Source organism: Symphalangus syndactylus, chromosome 18, assembly GCF_028878055.3.
Source record: "Symphalangus syndactylus isolate Jambi chromosome 18, NHGRI_mSymSyn1-v2.1_pri, whole genome shotgun sequence".
NCBI classification, from domain to species: domain Eukaryota; kingdom Metazoa; phylum Chordata; class Mammalia; order Primates; family Hylobatidae; genus Symphalangus; species Symphalangus syndactylus.
The window spans coordinates 17551566-17575123 of record NC_072440.2 but is presented as its reverse complement, the minus strand read 5'-3'; the positions used below and the strand labels follow the sequence as shown (position 1 = coordinate 17575123).

The window sequence follows — 23558 nt, the reverse complement described above, 5'->3', positions numbered from 1 at the left end:
TCTGCCATTGCTGCTGCCCCAAATTGATGAACACAGAACTCATTTATAATTGCTTATTTCTACTTCACAACATTCCTTCCAGTATTTCTATTCTCTAAAAAAGTCCATTAACATTCCATTTTTTTATAACCCTTAATGTTAATTGGAAATATGTCTTCATATCAACTTGAGTAAATCTGACTGTCCCCATACACCGGCCACACTCCACCTGCCCAGAGGAGTGGCAGACGAACCCTAAATTTTGTTTGCTTCCCGGCTGCGTGGCCATCGAGAGGCCAGGAATGGGACAGACCAGTTCTGATCATGGCCTCCTCTGGAGAACCAGAGCTATCCTTTGGGGGTTAGAATGGGAGAAGGAAGAGACGCATTCACTTTAAATTAAACAGAAGAAGGAAACAAGGTTAAAATGAAGTTTATTTTTTTTTTGATTTTTTGATTTTTTTTGTTTTTTGTTTTTTTAAATAAAACTGTTTGTGAAACAGCTATTTTATCCCCATGGCAGAGTGACCCCTGAAAGATGCACTAACCCCTTCTTAAGGCCATAACAAGATTTTTTTGTACTTTTTTGTTTTTTTAAAACTCAGATATTTAAAAATTATACAGTTTACAAAACAAAACAACACAACACAACATAAAGAATCATGTAGCATGGGGCTGCCTATCTGACAGGTCCTCTTTTCCTTTATAAAAATGAAAGCAAAAAGAAAAAGGGGTTAAATGGGTGTTCCTGGTCAGCTTAACCCACTCTGATCACAGCGACAGTCCCTCCCCATCCCTGTCTACAGCTCACACTGCCAGCTCTGGCAGCACAGGCCTGGGCCTCCTCCCATCCCCACGGGTCCCTGTGGGTCAGGGCACAGCTGCCTGGAATGTGCTGAGGACAGGGGGCCCCAGAGGAGGGTCATCCCTTGATTTTGCTGCTGCTGTGTACACTTGATGGGGTCCTTGAGGTCCTCACCAGCCACAGTGACCCAGGACACAGCTATGACCTCAGGCATCTGCCAATTTCACCCCCAAAAAGAAAAAATTTTAAAAAACATAAATAAATAGTGTTTCTGGAAATGAAAAAAAAATTTATTTTTGCGTTTAAACATCATTCCCCTACTCTTGAAAACATGGACCATCCCTATATTTCCCCCTCCCCCAAAACCTTCCCACTTTGAGACAAATTAATGACAAAAGGATGGTTCTGGTGTGGTTTGTCTGCTTTTTCAATCCTGGGTCTAGTGTTTTCTGAACTGGTGTGAGACAGGCTAAAGATCAACGCCACACACACACCCCGTCCTTTATGAGATGAGGGTTTGTTCAGTTCAATTTCACATTTAAATTTCACTTGTCATCGGAACAAATTTGGAGATCTTTAACTAGATAATTTTAAAATAGAATCAAAAGGGATAGCGCACCTTTCATTTAAACAAAGTCTTTCCAGACTAAAAATAGATTTATATATATATATTTTTTATCCCTCCCTTTTAATTCCCCCCACCCTTTCCCCATCATCCCACCCCTCCCCCCTCCCCCCACATTGTCACTATGGAGATTGTGTCCATGGAAACAGCCATTCCAACGTCTTGGGTCTTTCTTTCCTGTGGTGTCACTGGTTTGAGTGTGATGTGAGAACTTAAGGAAGGAAGTGCTGGCATGGGCAGGCACGCGGGGCGGGGCAGGGCAGGGTGTGGCTGCACAGTAGGACGATTTCCATTCCATCACGAGTGTCCACCACCTTCTCATCTCCACAGTCTCACCTGGAAGATAAGGGACAGACAGTGAAGGCCAGGAGCCTCCACAGGGTCCACGACTAACAGCCGCTGTTCCGTGGTACCCCTGGGAGCTTTCAGCAGGGAGCCTGCACTCAGACCCCTCTGTAGATGTGCTGCTGATATGGGACACACCCGAGACCAATGCCAGGGCCACTGTGTGGCTCTGGATCTGCAATGTGATTAAAGGCAGCAATGACCTAGTGGGGGTGCTGGGGCCGGACTCTGAGGGCTCCTCAGGGCATGTCTGCCTTCCTAGTGCATAAAGGAACCAGGACAGCAGAGAACTTCCTGACCTCAGGGCTGGCCCCACTTGTGGGGCGGCTGGTGGGGTTTTGCCAGTGTCAGGACCCCAGCTGTGACTGAAACCTACAGTACCTGGTCAATCTGTGGAAGAAACTTCTCGAAGTCCAGCCTCTTAGGACAGCTTCACAGCTGCCTCTAGTCGACACAGCTAGTTGTTTGTTTTTGAGACAAGACATGGCTCTGCCGCCTTGGCTCCCTGCAGCCTTGACCTCCTGGGCTCAAGCAATCCTCCCACCTCAGCCTTCCAAGTAGCTGGGACTACAGGTACACACCACCATGCTTGGCTAATGACAAAGTCATTTGTTTTTTTTTTTTTTTTTTTGTTTTTTTTTTTTTTTTGAGACGGAGTCTTGCTCTTTCGCCCAGGCTGGAGTGCAGTGGCGCAATCTCGGCTCACTGCAAGCTCCGCCTCCCGGGTTCACGCCATTCTCCTGCCTCAGCCTCTCCGAGTAGCTGGGACTACAGGCGCCCGCCACCACGCCCGGCTAATTTTTTGTATTTTTTAGTAGAGACGGGGTTTCACCGTGGTCTCGATCTCCTGACCTTGTGATCCGCCCGCCTCGGCCTCCCAAAGTGCTGGGATTACAAGCGTGAGCCACCGCGCCCGGCCCTGTTTTTTTTTTTTTTTTGAGACAATCTTGCTCTATTGCCCAGACTGGAGTGTAGTGGTGCGATCTTGGCTCACTGCAGCCTCCGCCTCCTGGGTTCAAGTGATTCTTGTGCCTCAGCCTCCCGAGTAGCTGAGATCACAGGTGCATGCCACCACACCTGGCTAATTTTTGTATTTTTAGGAGAGATGTGGTTTTGCCATGTTAGGCTGGTCTTGAACTCCTGGCCTCAGTGATCTGCCCACCTCGGCCTCCCAAAGTGTTGGGATTACAGGCGTGAGCCACTACACCTGGCCCAGTCAGTTCTTCATGCTTAAAAAAGAACGCTCTTCCCATGGCCTCTAACAGGGAAGGCAGGTTTTCTGAGGCTCAGACAGAGCTGGACTATGTTAATCCTTTTGACCTCTCAGGAGCCTGAGACCCCTAGGTCCCCCATCCCCAGGCTGGAGGGCTTCTCTCCTCTTCCAGCCCAGGTGCAGAAGGGGATTCTGATGGCCCACGTAGGACAGATGGATTGTACCAAAGGTCCCTGTGGAATGCTTCATGGGCCATCTGATGTGGAAAGGTCTCAAAGAGAAACAGCAGCTTCCTAGGAATCAGTCCAGTAAAATTTCACCAGAAGCCAGAAGTGGTGGCAGCCTCGCCCCTCCTTCACTTGCTATCTGCCAATCACTGTGCTTAAGACTGTCACTGGGGCTCACCTAACTGCTTCCTCAAGCCCAATTTGGTGCCCTCCCCTGACAAATAAACCCCAAGAACCCAAGTGTCACCAGCCCTTTCTGCTTCCATAAAGTTCACACACGCAGAACTGCTTAGCTCCTGCTGGGGCCTGCGGGAGCTAAGATTGAGCTGTTCCCAAGCACGTACATGCACATGCTCTTGCCCAAGGAGGTTCCTGACTACTTGGCAGAAAACACCAATGAGCAGGAACACACACAGAGGCCATGGCACAACATCACCACAGACAAGTAAAAGCAAGCCCTGGGAATGCAGGCCAGCAGCTGAGCTAATGGGCACCCTACCTCCAGGAACACAGAAAGGTGTCATCTTGTTGGGGTTGCAGAATGCCCATGTGAATCAAGGTCAATGCCCACACGTACCCTGCCAGGCTCTGCTCAAGGAGGGGACAGGGCAGGGTTTGCCCTCTTTACCAACACACAGCAGTCTTGGGCCTGCACCCCAATCTTGCTCATTACTCAGAAGAAGAGGACACTACACCAGCTCCCCACTGAAGAATGAAGCACACATCAGCAACCAGGGTCTGCCTGGCCAGTCAGCTCTGCGAGCTGCTACTTGTGGGCCCCTCCCTGGGGTGCGTGGTGGCCCAAGCAGCCGCAGTTCTTCAGCACCTGCAGCCTGGGGCTCTGCCCTCCACAGCCTTCGTGTTCCCCAGGTCTGATGACTAGACCAGCCCAAACACACGATACCCTGAATGTAATGGGACCCTAACTTTTCAAGAGTTACTTCAAAAAAGTTGTTCCTTCAGTAGGGAAATTAGGAAGCAAGGAAAATTCTCTAAGCACTATGTGCCAGGCCCTGGGTTAGAAGCTTTACAGATAATATTTCACAGTAACGTGGACCTGCCTGACCCCCATCTTCAAGAGAGCTAAAGCTCAGGAAGGCGACACATGTAGCCCAAAGCGACATGGCCAGAGGTGGGACTGGGGCTTTCCCAACTGGGCCCTAGGGGCTGCATGTCCTAGGGCATGGGGTGTGGCTGAGAGATGGCTGGATCCCAGACAGTGAGCCTGGGAGCAGCCCTGGTGCCAGCCAGCCTGAGCAGCAGGAGTGACCTGCCACCTCTGTGCTGAAGACTGTGAATTCTCTTTTAAAGAACGTCACCTTGCTGCTCAGCATCCAGGGTTTCGTCTTGGGCCAACACCTTCCCAGGCTCCCTCACTTGTTCCCTCCCTTCCCTTCTCGCTCACACTGTCCTTTCTGCTCCCCTTTGGCCTCATCCGTGGCCTGAACCCGGGATGCCATCCTCACGTCCTTCCACATCAGACTCCAAGCCTGCCTTTCCCAACTGCAGCAAAAGCTCATCATCTCAACACCACTCACCTTGGCCAGGATTCGCCCAGAGCCCATTTCCTCATTTCTAAAACAGACATTAATTCCGACTAGAGAGGGAGGATATGAAGGGAAACCTAATTCTGAACCTATACTGATTTAGGGCACTGACGGTCAGGGTCCAAGAGCCCTTTCTTCTCTGGGATGCACTCATTTCTTTCTTCTTTTTTTGAGATGGAGTCTCACTCTGTCACCCAGGCTGGAGTACAGTGGCGTGATCTAGGCTCACTGCAAGCTCCACCTCTCAGGTTCATGCCATTCTTCTGCCTCAGTCTCCTGAGTAGCTGGGACTACAGGTGCCCACCACCACGCCTGGCTAATTTTTTATATTTTTAGTATTTTAGTATTTTAATTTTTTGTATTTTTGTATTGTTAGCCAGGATGGTCTCGATCTCCTGACCTCGTGATCCGCCTGCCTCCCCAAAGTGCTGGGATTATAGGCATAAGCCACTGCGCCCGGTCTGGGATGCACTCATTTCTTTAACACAGACTCACTTGGCACTAGCATAGTTACATGCCCCGCTCTGGGTTGGCTTTGATGGTGCAAAGACAGACGTGGTCCGTGCCCTAATGGAGCTTACATTCTAGTGGAGAGACACGTAGTAAACAAGTAAATGATATGAAATTGTGGTGATGCTAGGATGGCTGCAAGTGAGGAGAGGGGCAATGGAGACAAGGATTTTCTGAGAAAGTAGCATTTAAGCTGAGACCCAGTAGATGGAGCCTGTTTTCAACATGAAGATGGGGAGCCAAAGTGTTTCCAGCACAAGGAACTGTGTGTGCAGAAGCCCAGAGGGAGGAAGCCTGGTCCCTGAGGAGCTGGAGGCAGCCAGGGGCCTGGAGAGTCACCTGAGACTTCCACAGGGCTCTGGAAGGCAAGGTGAGACGTCTGGGCTTTGTTTGGAAGATGCAAGAATCTCTGACGCAGAGAAGAGACAGGACTGGAGGGAGGCCTAATGAAGATTGCACTTGGCTGCTGAGCAGTGGCAGGGAGGCGGGCACTATAGCAGCCACAATGCCTGGGCTGGGGCTGGTGGGGAAGGAAAGTGGACAGACTCAGGCTCTCCTCTGGAGGTGTAACCCCAGACTGCCTCTGGACCAGTTTGGGGAAAGGGGAACTCTAGAATGTGACATTCATACATACACACAAATGGGATGTGTGATGTCCAGCTCCAGGGGCAGGGGGGCCACTCCCCCTTCCCTGCCTTGCTCAGCGTCCATCCATGGCTGTTCTGCGCAGGGTACATAGTATCCATGATGCAGCATCAGCCCTGATCAAGGTTATGCTTCCCATGTGCTGGACTACAGGGCCTGTTAGGGGAAGCTGGGGCCTCCTTGTTTAATTCATGACAGGAGGAAGAGCTGGGTATAGGGATTCCACTGTCAAAAGCCCTGCCAACCAATGACACAAGCCAGCAAGGCAACCACCTTGGCACAAGGAGACAGTGGGCAACCACAGGCCTGCAGAAGGACTTTTCCCCTCCGCACTCCTGGCGAGGGTCAGGTACCAGATACCTCAGAGGCTGGGAGGCAGGGGCAGCATCTTTTAACCCCAAGCCTTGGATATTTTTTGCTATAAGAGACAGCTGCAGGGTCCAATCTGCTGCCTTGACCCCTCCAACTCCCAAGAGAAACCCAGGCTAGGCATGGCAGACCAACGGGCTGAGAGCCAGTGTGCTGTGCTGGCACTCACAGACATTTCCCAATGGAATCTCAAAAGGTTGGCACTGCTATTCATGTTTTTACAGAAGAAACCAAAGCACAGAGACATGGAGTGGTCTGACCTTAGTCACACAGCACCTATCATATCACTCTGTCAGAACATGGTGCACTAGGAGGCAGACACACATGCACATTCGCTGTCTGTTCCCTGCCTTGTCAGGGCACCCAATAATGGCAGCTCTCTATCCCCAGCATGGTGCCCAAGATGAGCCCTCCTTTAGTTAGAGGTGTGGTTCTATCCCCAGTCACCAGGGCTTCTACCACAAATGAAGGACAGTGACCACCCTCAATGTCACTCTGCTGAACTGGGAAACCAGGAAAAGGTATCTGCCTTGTGGGAACAGCACATAAAAAACATTTCAGATGGACAGAACTGGATGCAGTGAGTCCATCCCTTCCCTCCAAGAGCTGAATGGAATGGTTCAACCTCAATGGACCTGAGACGACGCTCTACAATGGGTGAGGCCACTTCATCACTGTGCTTCAACCCAGAAGGATGAAGCTCATTGTTCTGTTCAAGAGTTGGCCGGGCGCTGTGGCTCACGCCTGTAATCCCAGCACTTTGAGAGGCCAAGGCGGAAAGATCACTTGATGTCAGGAGTTCAAGGCCAGCCTGGGCAACATGGTGAAACCCCATCTCTACAAAAAATACAAAAATTAGCTGGGCGTAGTGGTGCATGCCTGTAGTCCCAGCAACTTGGGAGGCTGAGGCGGGAGAATCGCCTGAACCCGAGAGATGGAGGTTGCAGTGAGCCGAGATCGTGCCCCTGTACTCCAGCCTGGGCGACAGAGTGAGAATCCGTTTCCAAAAAAAAAAAAAAAAAAAGAGTCAAGGGCCCTGTCAGCTAGGAAGGAAGGCCCAAGAATGATGAGAGGAACAGATGATGAACAAAATCCCCAAGAGATTTGTCCACCAGGCCCAGGGCCTGTTCTTTCTTTTTCTCAAACACAGATGCAATTCCAGGAAGAAAACAAAAAACACTTAAGCTCTTTCCTTAACCAGGTCTTCTAGGATACATTCCAGGAATACGCATCATGGTCCCCTACAGAACTTGACTCTAACCATCTGCGCCTGTGCTGGCACAGGGGTGACCGTGGGAAGGCACAGCAATACCCTCAGGAGTGTAGGAACATGCAGGAGGGCCAACAGAAACAGTCCTTTCAAAACCACGCAACGCAATGGCTGCCTTGTCCTAAGGGCTAATCCCAGGAAAAGGAGCAGGCAGTGCTGCCCAGCAGGTTCTGGAAAACCAGCAGCCACTCGCTGATGGTGGCAATGTACTCCAAGTCCAAGAGGCTTCATTTGCTCATCTGGTTCCTCTGACCCAGGAACACATGGAATGGCTTCCACCCACCTCCCCACTTTGCTCTGATCCCTTCACTGCCAACCCTACTCCCCAGAAGAGGAAAGAGAAAGGCACTACACTCAACGCTCTATCAAGAAGGCACTTAGCAGCCCCCACTTGACTTCTCAAATTTTCTCCGGAAATTAGTAGTGGTAACAAGGAGGAGGGTATGTTCCAGAAGGTGGTCAGGCACATGGTGGTGCCAGAAGGGACAGGTCTAGCGTAGCTGTGTGGGTCAAACTCCTGAGGTCGACACAGAAGTCCTCCCATTTGAGAGAAATGACCGCTCAATATTTCTGAGACTAGTCCCTCTGCCCCATCCTGTAGCAGCAAGTGCCACAAGGTACATTTTGGTTTTTCTTTTCTTTACAACCTATTTCCCTTCATGCCTCAGTGAGGCAGGGAGTGTGAAGGAGCAGCATGGAGCTCAGAGGCCTGCAGCTTCTAGAGACCCAAGTCCTATCATCCTGTTTTCACAGATGCCTGCCAAGAGGGCCATGACCACAATCCCACACAAACTCACAGCAAGCACAACTCAATCACAAGAATTTTTTTTTTCTTTTTTTGAGACAGGGTCTCACTGTGGCCCAGGCTGGAATGCAGCAGCATGATCATGGCTCACTGCAGCCTCAACCTCCAGGTTTGATCAAGTGATCCTCCCAGCTCAGCCTCCTGAGTGGATGGGACTAAAGGCACGCACCACCATACACGGCTAATTTTTTTTTTTTTTTTTTTTAATGTAGACACAGGGTCTCACTGTTGCCCGGGCTGGTCTTGAACTCCTGGGCTTAGGCGATCCTTCTGCCTCAGCCTCCCAAAGTGCTGGCATTACAGGTATGAGCCACCATGCCCAGCCTCGAGATTTTTAACAGTAAAATTAAATCAGATGCTAGAGTCTACTAAATCTTTGAGGATTTTTTTTCCTTTGTGCTTCTGCAAAAAGGAATCCTTCATAACACTGGAAAAAGGAGATTTCTAATAACAAAACCCAAGAGTTCTGTCGTTTTCAAAGGAAAACACGCCATAAGCTTTACAGAAATGTAGTAAATTAAAAAGAAGAGACCTTTGACTGGAACCCTTTCTGAGATGGGGGAAAGAGCAGGGGCTACTGGCAAGAGATGCCCCGCCCAAGAAAGAGACCTAAAAGCCTGTTGTGTACACTCACAAGGCCACCCCTGGCCAGCTGTGCCCTGAAGGGCTGCCTTCAGGAACAGTCACCCTGCACCCCATCGGCAGTAGACAGTTTAGAAGCCCCCACTCCTTTCCACAGATATTCTGGGGAGCTAAGTAACCAATGGAAGAACACTGCATCCACCTGGGGTCGTCATCCACGGGATGAAATGCTGGCGGCAGAGCATGGAGCGAGCAGGAGGGCAGAGGCAACAAGGCCTGCTGGGAGCCAGGCAGGGTGCAGGGAGCCTGTCGGCCCCAACTCACCTGTGCTTGCTGTCCTTTCCATTCCCACGAGCACACTGCCCCCCTCACCCCCGCTCCGACTGCTCTGTGCTGAGGCTGCCTTTCGCGGTCTTGTTCTGCAAGGGGGGGAGAGGGCACGGAAGGGGAGGCTGACACGGGCAAAACCAAGAGGAGACAGACAGGTGGGAGAGGACAGTGCAGAAATCAGGGAGGGCAAAGGGAGGACAGGAGTGGCACACGGAAAAGGAAAGAAAAGGCAGAGTCAGTCCTGACCGACAAACAGGAGACATTCAGACAGGGTTTTCTGAGGCAAAATGTGACCCTTAAAAAGGGGAGTTCTAAAAATAACATGCAAATTAAGTAAAAATAAAGAGAATATAAGATCCTGTGACCCCTACCCCCCACCCTTCCCTGGAAATAATTTTTAAAGAAAAGCATAAGCAAGCATCTTTCAGGAGCATTTTGAGGGCAGACCTCTCTGGACAACCTCCTTCTAGTACCTTCGGCCCTACTAGATTTAAGACTGCGAGTGACCAGTGACCACCAGGTGTCAGTGTGACCCTAGTGAGAGACACGGTGCAGCCCCTGCAGGAAACATCAGGTGGCAGTGGTCTCCGTTCTGATCCTTTCTTGGGGCTCCTTCTCCACATACACCCTCCCCACACACATATGTGGTATCCACAAACAGGCCATTCACCCCTTACCTCCCACCCTTTCCTAAAGGAAGCGACCACGAGACCACCTCCTAAATAAACTGGGAAGTGGAGCCCGAGGCAGCCCATCCACTGTGCATCAGGCTGCTTCTGCAGAAGCATAACCTGGAAGAGACTGTGAGCTTCCCCAGAGCCTTGGGGTCAGCTCGACTTCTAGTCTAGGAAGATGCCTTTGCACAGGCCTCAAGGCCTAGAACCAGACTTACCAAACGCCAACCTGTGAACTGGGGTTCTATTCATCTCAAGTGGAAATCAGTGGCTTGATCGAGTTAGATATTCTCACCTCTCTTAATAAACAGACAAACACTCCCTTCTCCCAAAACACATTTCTCCTGGGATCCTCATAATACTCCGAGTGCTGGCCCCCATGCCACGGGTCTCCCTTCAGCATCATGACCCTCCACCCTCCCAGGGCCAGGAGCGGACTAGCAGCCGGACGAACAGGTGGGGACAGGTGTGGGTGAGGCCCACCAACACCTGGTCTTCAAGTTTTTCAGGAGGAGCCACCCTCGATCCCATCCCTGCTGGTAGCTCTTGGGGCCTCTGACTCACCTTGTGCTTAGGGCACCTCACCGAGAAGTTCTCCTCATGTAGCAAACAATCTGGAAGACAGAAGGGGACAGTCAGATGGAGACTCCACAGCTGGACGTAGGTGTGGTCATGTTGGCTGGGATTGACAGGGTCAGACATGAAGGTAGGAGGTCGCTACACTTACTTCTAATAGGAAAACATTAGAGACAACCCAAGTAAGCTAGGATACCTTAACATGATGGATATCGGTCACTTAAAAATTAACATTTTAAAAGAGTTAATGGTATGGAAAACACTCATGAAACAAAACTGCTTGAAAAAACCAGGATGTACAAATGTATAAATGTGCTAATTTTATTAAAATGTTTCTATGCATTAAAAAAAGACTTGGGGCTGGGTACCATGGCTCACACCTGTAATCCCAGCACTTTGGGAGGCCGAGGCAGAAAGATCACTTGAGTCCAAGAGTCAAGACCAGCTTGGGCAACACAGTGAGATCCTGCCACTATTAAAAAAAAAAAAATACTGAAAGGCTGGGTGTGATGGCACTTGCCTATAGTCCCAGCTACTTGGGAGGCTGAGGTGGGAAGACTGCTTGAGCCCAGGAGTTCAGACTGCAGTAAGCTACTATCACATCACTGCACTATAGCCTAGGCAAGCAAGACTGTCTTAAAAAACAAACAAAAAAAAAAACAACACTACTCGGGAGGCTGAGGCAGGAGAATCACTTGAACCAGAGAGTCGGAGGTTGCAGTGAGCCGAGATCACACCACTGCACTCCAGCCTGGTGACAGAGCGAGACTCCTTTTCAAAAAAAAAAAAAAAAAAGACTGAAAGGAAATCTAGGAATATGTAACAATAATTCTCTTTGGGTAAGAAGATACAGCTGATTTAAATTTTATCTTTTCTATATTCCCATGATATCACCAATAAATGCTATTTTAAAAATCCTTGATTCTAGGCTAACCCCATTTCTCAGGCTCAAGCCAAAGCCTCCCTGTAAAAACACTTTAAAATCTAGACGCGTCTTTTCTTCTCTGTACAGAGAAAGCCCAGGTGTCTGAGACAGAAAGGTGGCCAGGCCCAAGAGCCCCACTGTCACCTTTGCCCTACGACCCATGGAGACACAGAAGCCTCCAACACAAATCACATAATCCACACTAAATGCTTCAGAGGAAGGTAAAATCCCATGAGGATGCTTTTAATCCTTGGAGGAAAAATGATTCATTCCAACTGGTAACATGATGACAGCATCCTGGATGGCGGTAAGGACACATCTGCCTCCAGGTGAGCTGAGCTCTCACACAAGGGTAGTGCATGGATCAGGGCAAGGAAATCTAATTAATGAGTTCACTCTGCACACCACAGCTCCTGGAGACCGACAGCCAGGTCACTGGTGCAAAACGCGGTGGCAGAATGTTAATAAATATTGATAACACATTCTCAGAGAGCTCCCAGGCACCATGGCAGGAGGCAGCCACGGTACTTACCCTTGTTAAATTTAAACTGAGATCCAGACTAGCAGCCTGTGTGCCCACAGATTTCAAGTGCAATAGTAATAAGCAATGAACATACACATGAAAACTTTTCAGGTCCCAGTATCCTAAAACAAATCAAAAAGACCCTTTTATATTTGGCCAGACCTGGAACATCACAGCCTGTCTTTCGTTGGAGCCCGTGAGTATCTAAGAGAGTGGGCGGCAGCCTTTTAGGCTCCGTGGGCCCAAGAGCTCAGCAACTTACCACTAACCTCCAAGCCCCTCCCACAGCAAGCAACTAGCAAGGCAATAAATGAAATGTGTTAATTTAAAACCCACAAGTACATAGTGTGACCAAGACTCCTGCTGCTCCAATCTGCCAGAGAGTTTATAAACAGCAGGAGCCAGACAACTGGAGCTCAGGGGACACGCTCTCTTCTTACCTGGGCTCTGGCAGCAAGCAGTATGCTGGCTCAGTCTCTAGTTTGGGCCAAACAGAAACAGTACAGCACACGTGGGGCTGGGCCACGCTTACGCCACAGGGGTTTATACCAATGAGGATGGGGACCACACGAGCAGCAAAGGGTGCCATCAGAAAGGCGCAGGTGGCTCAGTTCCCTCGTGGCCACGTAACAGTGACCAGCTGTGATGGACCATTAATAAAACACGCCTCATGTTAGGAAATGCGTTCCCTCTGAGTTAGAAGCAGAAAAGAGTAAGACACTATGAGTGCACGCTAACGACAACTTGAAACTAATGCTAGACACATCTGGAAACGAAGTCTCCTACAGCAATCTGCCTGAGGCAGTGTCCATCTCTGACAAGGCCTCCCATGCAGGAACACTATGCAGACAATGCCCTCCTCTGTTCTCATACACGTCCACAGGCCGTCAGGAAGCGCAATTCATGTTCCTGGCAGGGGCCAGAACCACAGCTAGAGAGCTCAGAAACCTGGAGGGCACAGGGGAGCTTCTCCTCTGACCAGTCCCTGCTGGGAGGGAAGAGTGAAGAGCTGTAGTCCTCTTCTGAGGACTCTGAACAGGCAACTGCACCTACATGGCCAGCCAGTCAAGGTCTCTCAATCTGTGTTCTTCAGGGCCCAGGCACCATCCGACACTGTCCAGAGGGCCCAGTCAGCACTTCTGCATAGTGAAGTCGAAGTAAACAGCTTGCGAGATCATCATCCAAGCTCAAAAAGACCCACAAGGTGGCCTAGTCAACAAGATGGCTTGCAGACACAAACATCAACGCCCCAGAAGAGAAGGCCACTTTCATTTCCCTCTTTAAGCTCAAAGGCAGAGTGGATTTACTGAGCTCCTCATTGTAAGCTCTGTGAAGCTTCAGATACCCACATGCATCCACATGCTCCCATGCTGAGGATGGTGGGCTCAAGGAGGGAGGTGGGAAAAACAAGAAGGGTTTAATGTCCTTTGGATCTGTTGTGTACCAGACACAGACTCCAATTCACCTACACTCTACCCCAGTGCTACTGTTATTCCTTATTTTGGCACACTGCAGGGCTTGGGACACAGGGGCCTCCCAGCCCCACCCTGCCTTGCTGAAGGGTAGGTTCAGGCTCCTGGGCCCTAAGGAGGGAAATATGGGGCTCTTGGCACTGGGACTGGCTTCTGTGAGGCAGACAGCTGTCCCTCGGGGAGGAGTCAGACTACCAGCATTTCCTAACGACCCATCCAGGGCTCTGACCGCACTAGCAAGATCAAAGTCTGCAGCAGAGATAGCAGCTTTAAAATGCTACTGCAAGAAGAGCTGCAGAAAGTAGAATTCCCAGCTGTTTTTTCATGAGAGTAGAAGAAAAAAAAACCCTCCACGCAAGGTTCTTTATGCACAGTGGAATTATTAATGAGCTACCACAGCCTTTTTTTCTCTTCTGTCTTAATTGTTGTGGCTCATTGCATTAAATACATTAATTAAAAAAAAAAAAAACAGAGCTCATGCTCTTATTACTGTAACCTCCACCTGGAGCCAAATCCTGTGCCTATGACATAACAAGCAACACAAAACAGCTGACCATGATGTCAGAAATGCAGGGTCAACATCAGGTGGGGGGGAAGTCACAGATCATGAAACACAGATCATGAAACAAAGATTCTGTGTCTATGGAGACGTCCCAGTAATAAAAGTATTCCCTGAGACCTCAACAGCTCTTTAAAGATCTGGGTGGTTGACAGCAAGGCAGAGATGAAAATGTTAAACTGCTCTTTACTCCATAGGGAGGTTAGGGATTCTCAAACCAAGGACTTATTTTTGTTATGATTAGAAAGTTAGAAAGAAAAGTCAATCAATAAACTTGTTTCCTGGATACAAAGTTACATCATATACAGAGAGCAATTTCCAAGAAGACTGTGTGGAATAATACAAGCATCCATCTCCACAGGGCAGTGCAGGCCTCTGGGTCACTGTGACTTGGGTCATCAAAAAGACCGCAATGACCAACACATGGTCATCTTGTGAAACTGCCTCTGGTCCCCAGGTCTCCACATGAAGGAGCAAAGTGCACAGCAGCAGAGGCAGCAAAGCCAGAGGCCGACAGCCCTATCCTTACTCCTCCCAACCCAGACCCCTCTGTCTTGCTGGACACTCGGCCACCAACTTCTGTTAAATAGACATGCTACCAGCTTAACTAGGCAGGCTACCAAGATGGGCCCCAAAACAGAAAATGACAGATACCATTTACTCACAAGTCCTCAGCTAATGAAGAAGGTCCTGCGCTTCTCTGCTGGTGGGCTGGGGTGGCAACCTGGGCACAAGCTTCCATTAGAGGACAGGATGTTCCAGTGCTCTACGGCCCCTTCCAAAGATTCCCAACCATATTGCCTGAACTTGGATTGATGAGGGTATCTCTAAGCCTGTGCTGTTCAGCCACTAGCCATACATGGCCACTTAAGTTTAAATTAAGAAAAAAAAAAAATTCATTTCCTCAGTCCCACTAGCACTCAATGGTCACATCTGGTTTGTGGTTACCACACTGGAGAGTGCAGAGCTAGAACGTTTCCATCATTGCAGAATGTTAAGCTGAGCTTTGCTGCTTGACATCTTAGAAACTGGACCAGAAGGCAGGCTATGAGCAGAACGGGGGCAGCCTCCAGGGGGGCCCTTGCTGAAGTGTGCTTGGGTGGGATGTGGCACCTGCCTGTCCACACACCCTAATTGTATCCCTGAACACAGCCTCAGTGGGGGGACCACTTCTTACCCAGCTGCGAACTGGGAAAGCCAAAACTCATAGTATTCCCAATATAAAACTAACAATCAACCATAAAAAAACTTAATACTTAAAAATCCTCATATATAGCTGGGCATAATGGTACATGCCTGTATTCCCAGCTACTTGGGAGGATCGCTTGAGCCTAAGACTTTGAGTCCAGCCTGGGCAACACAGTGAGACCGTCTCAAAAAAAAAAAAAATTTTTTTTTTTTTTTTCACTTAAAAGCCATTTTCTTGGCTGGGCGCGGTGGCTCACGCCTGTAATCTCAGCACTTCGGGGGGCCGAGGCAGGTGGATCACAAGGTCAGGAGATCAAGGCCATCCTGGCTAATATGGTGAAACCCCGTCTCTACTAAAAATAGAAAAAATTAGCCGGGCGTGGCGGCAGGCACCTGTGGTCCCATCTGCTGGGGTGGCTGAGGCAGGAAAACGGCGTGAACCCGGGAGGCAGAGCTTGTAGTGAGCCGAGATCGCACCACTGCACTCCAGCCTGGGCGACACAGTGAGACACTGTCTCAAAAAAGAAAAAAAAAGCCATTTTCTTCAACTAGAAACAGAAAACTTCATATTACTGCTCCCCCTTTCCTGGCCACTAGACTACAGGGAAGAAAACACAATATTCTGATGTAACTAGGGGTAATGAAAATGAGAAAAGGCAACTGGTTGGCTCTTTTAAAAACTTATTTTTATTTGAACAGACCTGTTCTTGCTATGTTATCCAGGCTGAACTTGAACTCCTGGCCTCAAGCGATCCTCTACCCTCAGCCTCCTGAGTAGCTGAGATTACAGGTGTGAACCACCATACCTAGTTAACTGGTTAGCTCTTTTTTTTTTCTTTTGAGACAGAGTCTCGCTCTGTTGCCAGGCTGGAGTGCAGTGGAGTGATCTCAGCTCACTGCAACCTCCACCTCCCAGGTTCAAGCGATTCCCCTACCTCAGCCTCCCAAGTAGATGGGACTACAGGCATGCGCCACCACACCTGGCTAATTTTTCGTATTTTAGTACTGACAGGGTTTCACCATGTTGGCCAGGCTGGTCTCGATCTCCTGACCTCGTGATCCGCCCACTTCGGCCTCCCAAAGTGATGGGATTGCAAGCGTGAGCTGCCGTGCCTGGTCCAACTGGTTAGCTCTTGAAAGAGAAGGATTTAACAGCTGTACTACAGAATATGGCAGACCATGACCCAGGGTAAATTACACCTCGGACTCAACATGAAAATATTTGAAGGAAAAAAGGGAACGGAAGGGATGGACTAAAACCCAAACTCCCTGAACTGACATTTCAAGGCTACTTTGTTTTTGTTTTGAGATAGGATCTCACTCTGTTGCCCAGGCTGGAGTGCAGTGGCCCAACTGAGGCTCAAGTAGCCCCTCCTGGGCTCAGTAATCCTTCCATCTCAGCCTCCCTGTAGCTGGGACTACAGACAAGGGCCACCACCCCTGGCTAATTTTTTGTATTTTTTGTAGAGATGGGGTTTCGCCACGTTGGCCAGGCTGGTCTCGAACTCCTGGGCTCAAGCAATCCTCCCACCTCAGCCTCCGAAAGTGCTAGGATTACAGGTGTGAGCCACCACACCTGGCACTCTGTTTCTGATTCCCTATTTTTCCTTTGATCAAATAGTGCCTTGGCCATCAAGCTGCCCTTCAGTACACATGTACGTGTGAATACACACATTTTTATAAGACTCTAACTGGCATCAGCGTTATCTTCTCTACCTCTCTTGTTCTTTTTAACTGCTTCTCCTACAGAAGCTTGGAGAGAAAAGAGGGAAGGGGGAGGTAAGGGCAAGGAGAAGGATGTGTAAGGAATGGAGACATGCTTAAACAAAAGTCAGGAGCTGCAAGCAACTGCTGCGCTGGAAGGAAGGGTGGGCAGGATGAATTCTGAGACCTGATCCAAGTCTGCTGGCCCTGCTCTATGTGTGTTATGCCTCATGCCTGTTCCCATCATGCAGTCAGCCACGCCCTCTTCCCCTTCCCATCAAATTCAAATCAAACTCCACCTCCTATGGACAGCGTGGCTGCCTCCGTGGACGGCCTTGCTTCTCTCCTGGGGAAGCACAGAGAGGGGGGCATGCACATGACAAGCACCATGCTACTTGCTGCCTTCTCTCACCACTTTTCCTCAAACGTGACCACAGGCATTATGGGGGCTGCCTGGGTGATGGTCTTAGACACACCTAATGCTCAAGAAGTAACTAGAGGACATTATGTCAAGTGAAATAAGCCAGGAACAGAAAGTTAAAAGCTGCGTGTTCTCGCTCATGTGGAAATTAAAAAAGCTGATCTTACGGAAGTATTAAAAAGTAGAATAGAGAATACTAGAGGCCAGGAAGGGGAAAGGAAAGGAAGAGATAAGTAGAGATTTGTTAAAGAATACAAAATTACATCTAGATGGGAGAAATAAGTTCTAGTATTCTGTATCACTGTAGGATAACCACAGTTAACAATATTATATTGTATAGTTTCAAATGATTAGAAGATACCAAATGTTCCCAACACAGATATGATGTTTGAGACGATGGATATGCTAATCATCTAGGTCTGATCATTATATATATGTTGAAACGTTACTGAGCACCCCATATCTACAATTACTGTCCATTAAAAAAAGTAAAAAAGGCTGGGCGCGGTGGCTCACGTCTGTAATCCCAGCACTTTGGGAGGCTGAGGTGGGTAGATCACCTGAGATCAGGAGTTTGAAACCAGCCTGGCCAACATGGCAAAACCCCGTTTCTACTAAAAATACAAAAATTAGCCGGGCATGGTGGTGGGCGCCTGTAGTCCCAGCTACTCGGGAGGCTGTGGCACGAGAATCACTTAAATCTGGGAGGCAGAGGTTGCAGTGGGCTGAGATCATGCCATTGTACTTTAGCCTGGGCGACAAGAGCGAAACTTCATCTCAAAAAGAAAACTTAATAAACTTGAAATTAACACCCACCTTGCCGCTAAAAAAGTAACTGGGGAAAACACCCACTGAAGGGACTAAAAGTCTAGAGTAAGAAAGGTGATTTTCCCAGGTTATCGAAGCTCTGAGTCAAAACTCAAGTCTTCTGCGTCACTCATTGGATGGCACTTCTTTAACAAAATGTTTCCCTTCTTTCAACAGTTAACACACTGCAAAACATCCCCCTATCATCTCAACAAAGAAAATACAACACTCTGTATTGTATGTATACAACATACTGTGATTTAGAGTAAGAAATACATATTTTAGTCTTCATCCCTGATTCCTGGCACAGACCTCCTAAAACCTGTGTAAATTCCTGAGCAATTAGGGGTGCTAGGAGCATCTTTTCTTCTAATATTTGGTTTTTGATCCTGGTTCCTGACATGGAGCTCCTAAACCCTTGGAATTTCCTGGATAGGAGCACCTTTTGTTCTAATGAGGCAACTCTTGGTGGTTCCTGGATGGGGGCTGGGCACCGGAGAGACTAAGCCGTGATTAGCAGCTTGGAACTGTTAGCTCTACCCACCCCACTCCAGGAAGGACAGAGGGGGTGAAGACTGAGTTAATAATTGATTATGCCTACATGATGAAGCCTCCAAAAAATCCGTGAACTACTGGATTCAGAGGGCTTCTGGACTGCTGAGTAGATGAAGGTGCCTTGGGGGTGGTGCCCCTGGAGAGAGCATGGACGCTCCATGCCCCTGCCCACACATCTGGCCCTATGTTTCTTTCATCTGGCTGTTCATCTGCATCCTTTATAATGGGTAAACACAAGTGAAGTGTTTCCGTGAATTCTGTGAGCCACGTTAAACATTAATCAAACCCAAGGAAGCAGTCCTGGAAACCCCAGTTTATAGTTGATCATTCAGAAACACAGGGCTTGAGACTGGTATATGAAGTGGGGAGCGGTCTTGTGGGACTGAGACCTTAACCTGTAGGGGCTGCACTAACTCTGCTTAGTATCAGAACTGAGCTAAACTGTATGTAGGACACTCAGTTGATGTCCAATGGTGAATTACCTGTGTGATGCTATCAAGAAAGTAAAAAGACAACTCAAGAGATGGAAGAAAATATTTGCAAACCACGTATCCAGAATTACAAATAATTTTTTCTTTTTTTTTTTTTTTTTTGCGACAGAGTCTCACTCTGTTGCCCAGGCTAGAGTGCAGTGGCGTGATCTCGCAACCTCTGCCTCCTGGGTTCAAGCGATTCTCCTGCCTCGGCCTCCCGAGTAGCTGGGACTACAGGTGCACACCACCACACCTGGCTAATTTTTGTAGTAGAGACGGGGTTTCACTATTTTAGCCAGGCTGGTCTTGAACTCCTGACCCCATGATCCACCCGCCTGGCCTACAAATAATTCTTAAAACGACATTAAAAAGATAAATAACCCAATTTTACAATGGGCAAAGGATGTGAATAGCTATTTCTCCATAGAATATGTACAAATGGCCAATAAGCACATGAAAAAAATGCTCAACATCATTAGCCATCAGGGAAATACAAATAAAAACCACAATGAAATAACATTGCATACCCACTGGGCTGGCTACAATTAAAAAAAAACAACAACACACATGACAGCAAGTGTCAGGGAGGACCTGGGGAAAGGAGAACACTCATGCACTGCCAGTGAGAACATAAAATGGGGCAGCCATTTTGGAAAACAGTCCGACAGTTCCTTAAAAGGTTAAACAGAGTTACATGATCCAGCAATTCCACTCCCAGGTACACATCCAAGAGAACTGAAAACATGTTCACACAAATGCTTGCATGTGAATGTTCTGTAGCAGCATTATTCATAACAGTGAAAAAGTGGAAGTAACCCAAATGTACAGCAAAGTCCACAGAGATAGAAAGGATTGAGTCCAACAGAGCTTAAAGGAAAAAAAAAAAATTCATAAATATTTAAAAAAGAAAACAGAATAGTGGTTGCCAGGGACTGGAGGGAAGGGAAGGGAGATGAGTGCTACTAATGGGTGGGAAGTTTTTTTTATGAAGTGACAAAAAAAAAAAGAAAAACAACAACAACAGAGAGAATCAAACTGTACGTCCTAACCCTTTGGATGCTCTGGACAGGGGTCTGTGGTATCCTCTTACCTGCATCAACGGCACACGGGTAATGGTATCGGAAGGAGCAGCCTTTGTTGTAGCAGCCCAAGGTGGCGCCTGCCTCCTGGCAGTGGGAACATTTCTGAAAGGAAGGGAAAAGTCAGGCATGTCAGTATCCCAGATTTGGCCCTCTCCTCCAGGCCTTCCCTGGTCCCCATCTGTTAGACCTCAGCACGTGTCTCTGTGGTTAGGGGAGTCCATGGTGGCAGGATGAGCTGGTCAGTTTCTAAATGCCACTCTCTGACCACACCACGGGAAGGGATCCAGCAATAATGTTTTAGACCAAGCCTCACAAGTGTTCTCAAATCAACAACAGCAGGGTGAGACAAGCAATCCATGTCATAAAGGACATGCCAAAGTGGGGTCCCCAGCTCTGCCTCTGGTGCCCCCGCCATCCACCCACCCACACACTCTGCCAGGCATTTCCTTGTTGCTATCATAAGCGGACTGCAGATCTTCCCTGTTTACTTCTGCTGTGAAAATCTGGGGTAAGAGAGGGTAAGGTAGTAGAGTTATATATAAACCTTTTAGAATTAGAAGTGGAATTTGGTTTCTAGTTCTTGTATTTGTAAGATTTTATTTTTATTTTTGATCTACTTACCCCAAATGCCCAATACAAGTATATTTCCCTTTTCAGAAAATATGGGCTCCTGTGTGCAAATGGTATTTTTATACATGAATCTTATTTTAAATGCACCAGAAAACCTGCCATGAATTTCTGGCTAAGTGAGACATTATTTTGTAATTGAGACACTCCTCCTTATATGGTCAGGTTTTCTTAAAGTGGGGCACATCTCTGTCAGCCCTGTGATGTGGCTGCTGTGAGTGCTCATCCTGTCAGGCTAAGAAATGTGTCCTATCAGCAACAAACATATTCAGAAAACTCAACCACATGTGACCCTACTAAGGATGCTGGCTCTTCAGGTAGCAGAGGCACACAACCACCAAGACTAGCTGGAAGAGACAGAAACTTGTTCCTGCTTCTATGAAAAATAAAAGTGTTCCCTAAGCAATTACACTGAGCTGGCTCAGGCCCCCGACACAGATACAGATGGGAAACTACACTAACGCCAGCAACAGCAAAGCCCAAGCGCTCGCCACGCTCAGATTGAATGATCTCATCCAGCCCTCTGCACTATTCCACCTGGCAGGCGCTCCTAACGCTTCACGTGAAACTCTTGAGACACCAGAGGGAAAATAACTTGTTCCAGGTCAGAGCTGAGATTCTGGATGATCATCTCTGGCATCCTCCAGAGACAAAAGAGGTAGGAACAAGGGCTGGAAGAGATTAGTCCTTCAAAAGCTTTGCCCTGCTCTCAGAAGACCAAGGTCCTTCTGGGTGCCCATAATCAGTAAATGTTTATCATGTGCCCTCCCACCCTTGTTAAGAGAGAAAAGATCATTTGGTCTGGAGTAAACCAAGGACAAGTTCACAGCATTTCTAGTAGCCCTAGACTTTGTCGACCTTTGTCAGTGCCACAGAGCATCTCAGAATCAAAAGGACTCACTATCAACTTCAGAGAAGGGAGTGTGGGTAGCCCATCGGTGGCCAACCTGCAGCCATGTCTGCTGCCACTTTCTTTTTCTGAGAGGGAGTCTTGCTTTGTCGCCCACGCTGGAGTGCAGTAGCGCAATCTTGGCTCACTGCAACCTCTGCCTCCCGGTTTCAAGCGATTCTCCTGCCTCAGCCTCCTGAGTAGCTAGGATTACAGGCATGTGCCACCACGCCAGGATAATTTTTAGTAGAGATGGGGTTTTGCATATTGGCCAAGCTGGTCTCAAACTCCTGACCTCAAGTGAGCCACCGCACCCGGCCTCCTGCTGCCACTTTCTTACTCAAGGAGCCCGAAGATATGGCCCTCCCTACCCTGGGGGATGAATCACAGTGAGTGGTGGCCATTAAGGAATGGGTATGGTCAAGAATTTCTGGTAGCAAAGTCTGCAGGAGAAAGGGCTTCTGAAAACATTTTGCACTCCCCCTCAACCTTTTTTTTTTTTTTTTTTTTTCATATTTTGAGACGATGTCTTGCTCTGTCACCCAGGATGGAGTGCAGTGGCACAATCATGGCTCACTGCAGTCTCTACCTCCTGGGATCAGGTGATTCTCCCACCTCAGCCTCCCGAGTAGCTGAGACTACAGGGTGTGTGCTACCACATCCACAGCTTTTTTAAAAAATGTTTTTGTAGAGATGGGGTCTCACTATGTTGCCCGGGCTGTTCTTGAACTCCTGGGCTCAAGCGGTTCTCCCATCTCAGCCTCCAAAAGTGCTAGGATTACAAGTATGAAAGTTTCACCCTCTCAAAAAGAGACAAGAGGGAGGAACAGGTAATTTTTCTTGCTCAGCCTCTGTGAGGACTAGACGGTGGGATCTGTGGCAGCCACAGTATCACCATGAGGGGACAGCCCTGAAGACAAAGCCAGACTGCTGAGGACAGAAGAGTGGCAAGATGGAGAGACCTGGGCCTACCATGACACTGTCAAGCACTAAATCACCGAAACCCAGGACCAGGCCACCTCTAGCCTTGTTACAAGAAACTTGGGTGCTGCTGTAGAAGGGTTAAGTATGCATGCTCTGGAACCTAAATAACTGCCTGGTAAGTGGCTCCACTTTCTAGCTCTGCCTTCTTGGCCAAACTCCTAACCTTTGTTCCTCAATCTACAGACGTGGGACTAATAATAGCACTCACCTCATAGAAATGTCATAAGGGTTAAATGAATTAATTCAGGCTTAAAATGGTGGCTGGGTCAAAAGTGCTAAGTAAATGTGACCCAAGATGACCACGTGTCAGACATATGCTAGATAATCTAAAAAGACCATCTCATGAAAAGCAAACACATAGCAGGCCTCGTCACCATCCCAGTTTACAAGAGGAAAGAGAAGACATGGAGCTTAGATCTGAACAATGTTCATTTGCTTCCTACCTCAACCCCACAACCTGGCAAGCAGTGCGCAAACTCCACTATGATTAATTTATAATATTGCATCCAAAGAGGAAAGACCCTCAGGCTGTATTAGGGACTTAGAGAAAGATCCTTAAAGACACTTTCGTTCAGTGGTTTTTGAAGTGTGGTCCTCTGGAACAGCAGCATCAGCAACACTCAGGGACTTGTCACAAATGCAGTTTTGTTTTTTGGGTTATTTTTGAGACAGAGTCTCGTTCTGTCATCCAGGCTGGAGCGCAGTGGCACAGTCTTGGCTCACTGCAACCTCCGACTCCCATGTTCAAGTGATTCTTGTGCCTCAGCTTCCCAAGTAGCTAGGATTACAGGCATGAGCCACCACACCTGGCAAGTGTTTGTATTTTTACTAGAGACGGGGTTTCAAC

At 48.3% G+C, this 23558-nt stretch overlaps 1 protein-coding gene across 4 annotated transcripts in view; it reads right to left on the bottom strand.

The window, feature by feature from the left end:
- Nucleotides 1-396: 396 nt before the first annotated feature.
- TCF20 (transcription factor 20) overlaps nucleotides 397-23558 on the bottom strand; it is a 107407-nt gene continuing 84245 nt past the window's right edge. For 2 of the 4 annotated variants that reach the window (XM_055253034.2, XM_063622883.1), the window contains exons 3-5: nucleotides 20220-20313; nucleotides 10491-10540; nucleotides 397-1745 (exon numbers count right to left, since the gene is read on the bottom strand). In XM_055253034.2, coding sequence (XP_055109009.2) covers nucleotides 1728-1745; nucleotides 10491-10540; nucleotides 20220-20313 — 162 coding nt within the window. In that variant the 3' untranslated portion in view covers nucleotides 397-1727. Of the gene's footprint in view, nucleotides 1746-9246; nucleotides 9375-10490; nucleotides 10541-20219; nucleotides 20314-23558 lie in introns of all 4 variants that reach the window. The other 2 variants (XM_055253032.2, XM_055253033.2) reach the window with 2 other exon arrangements.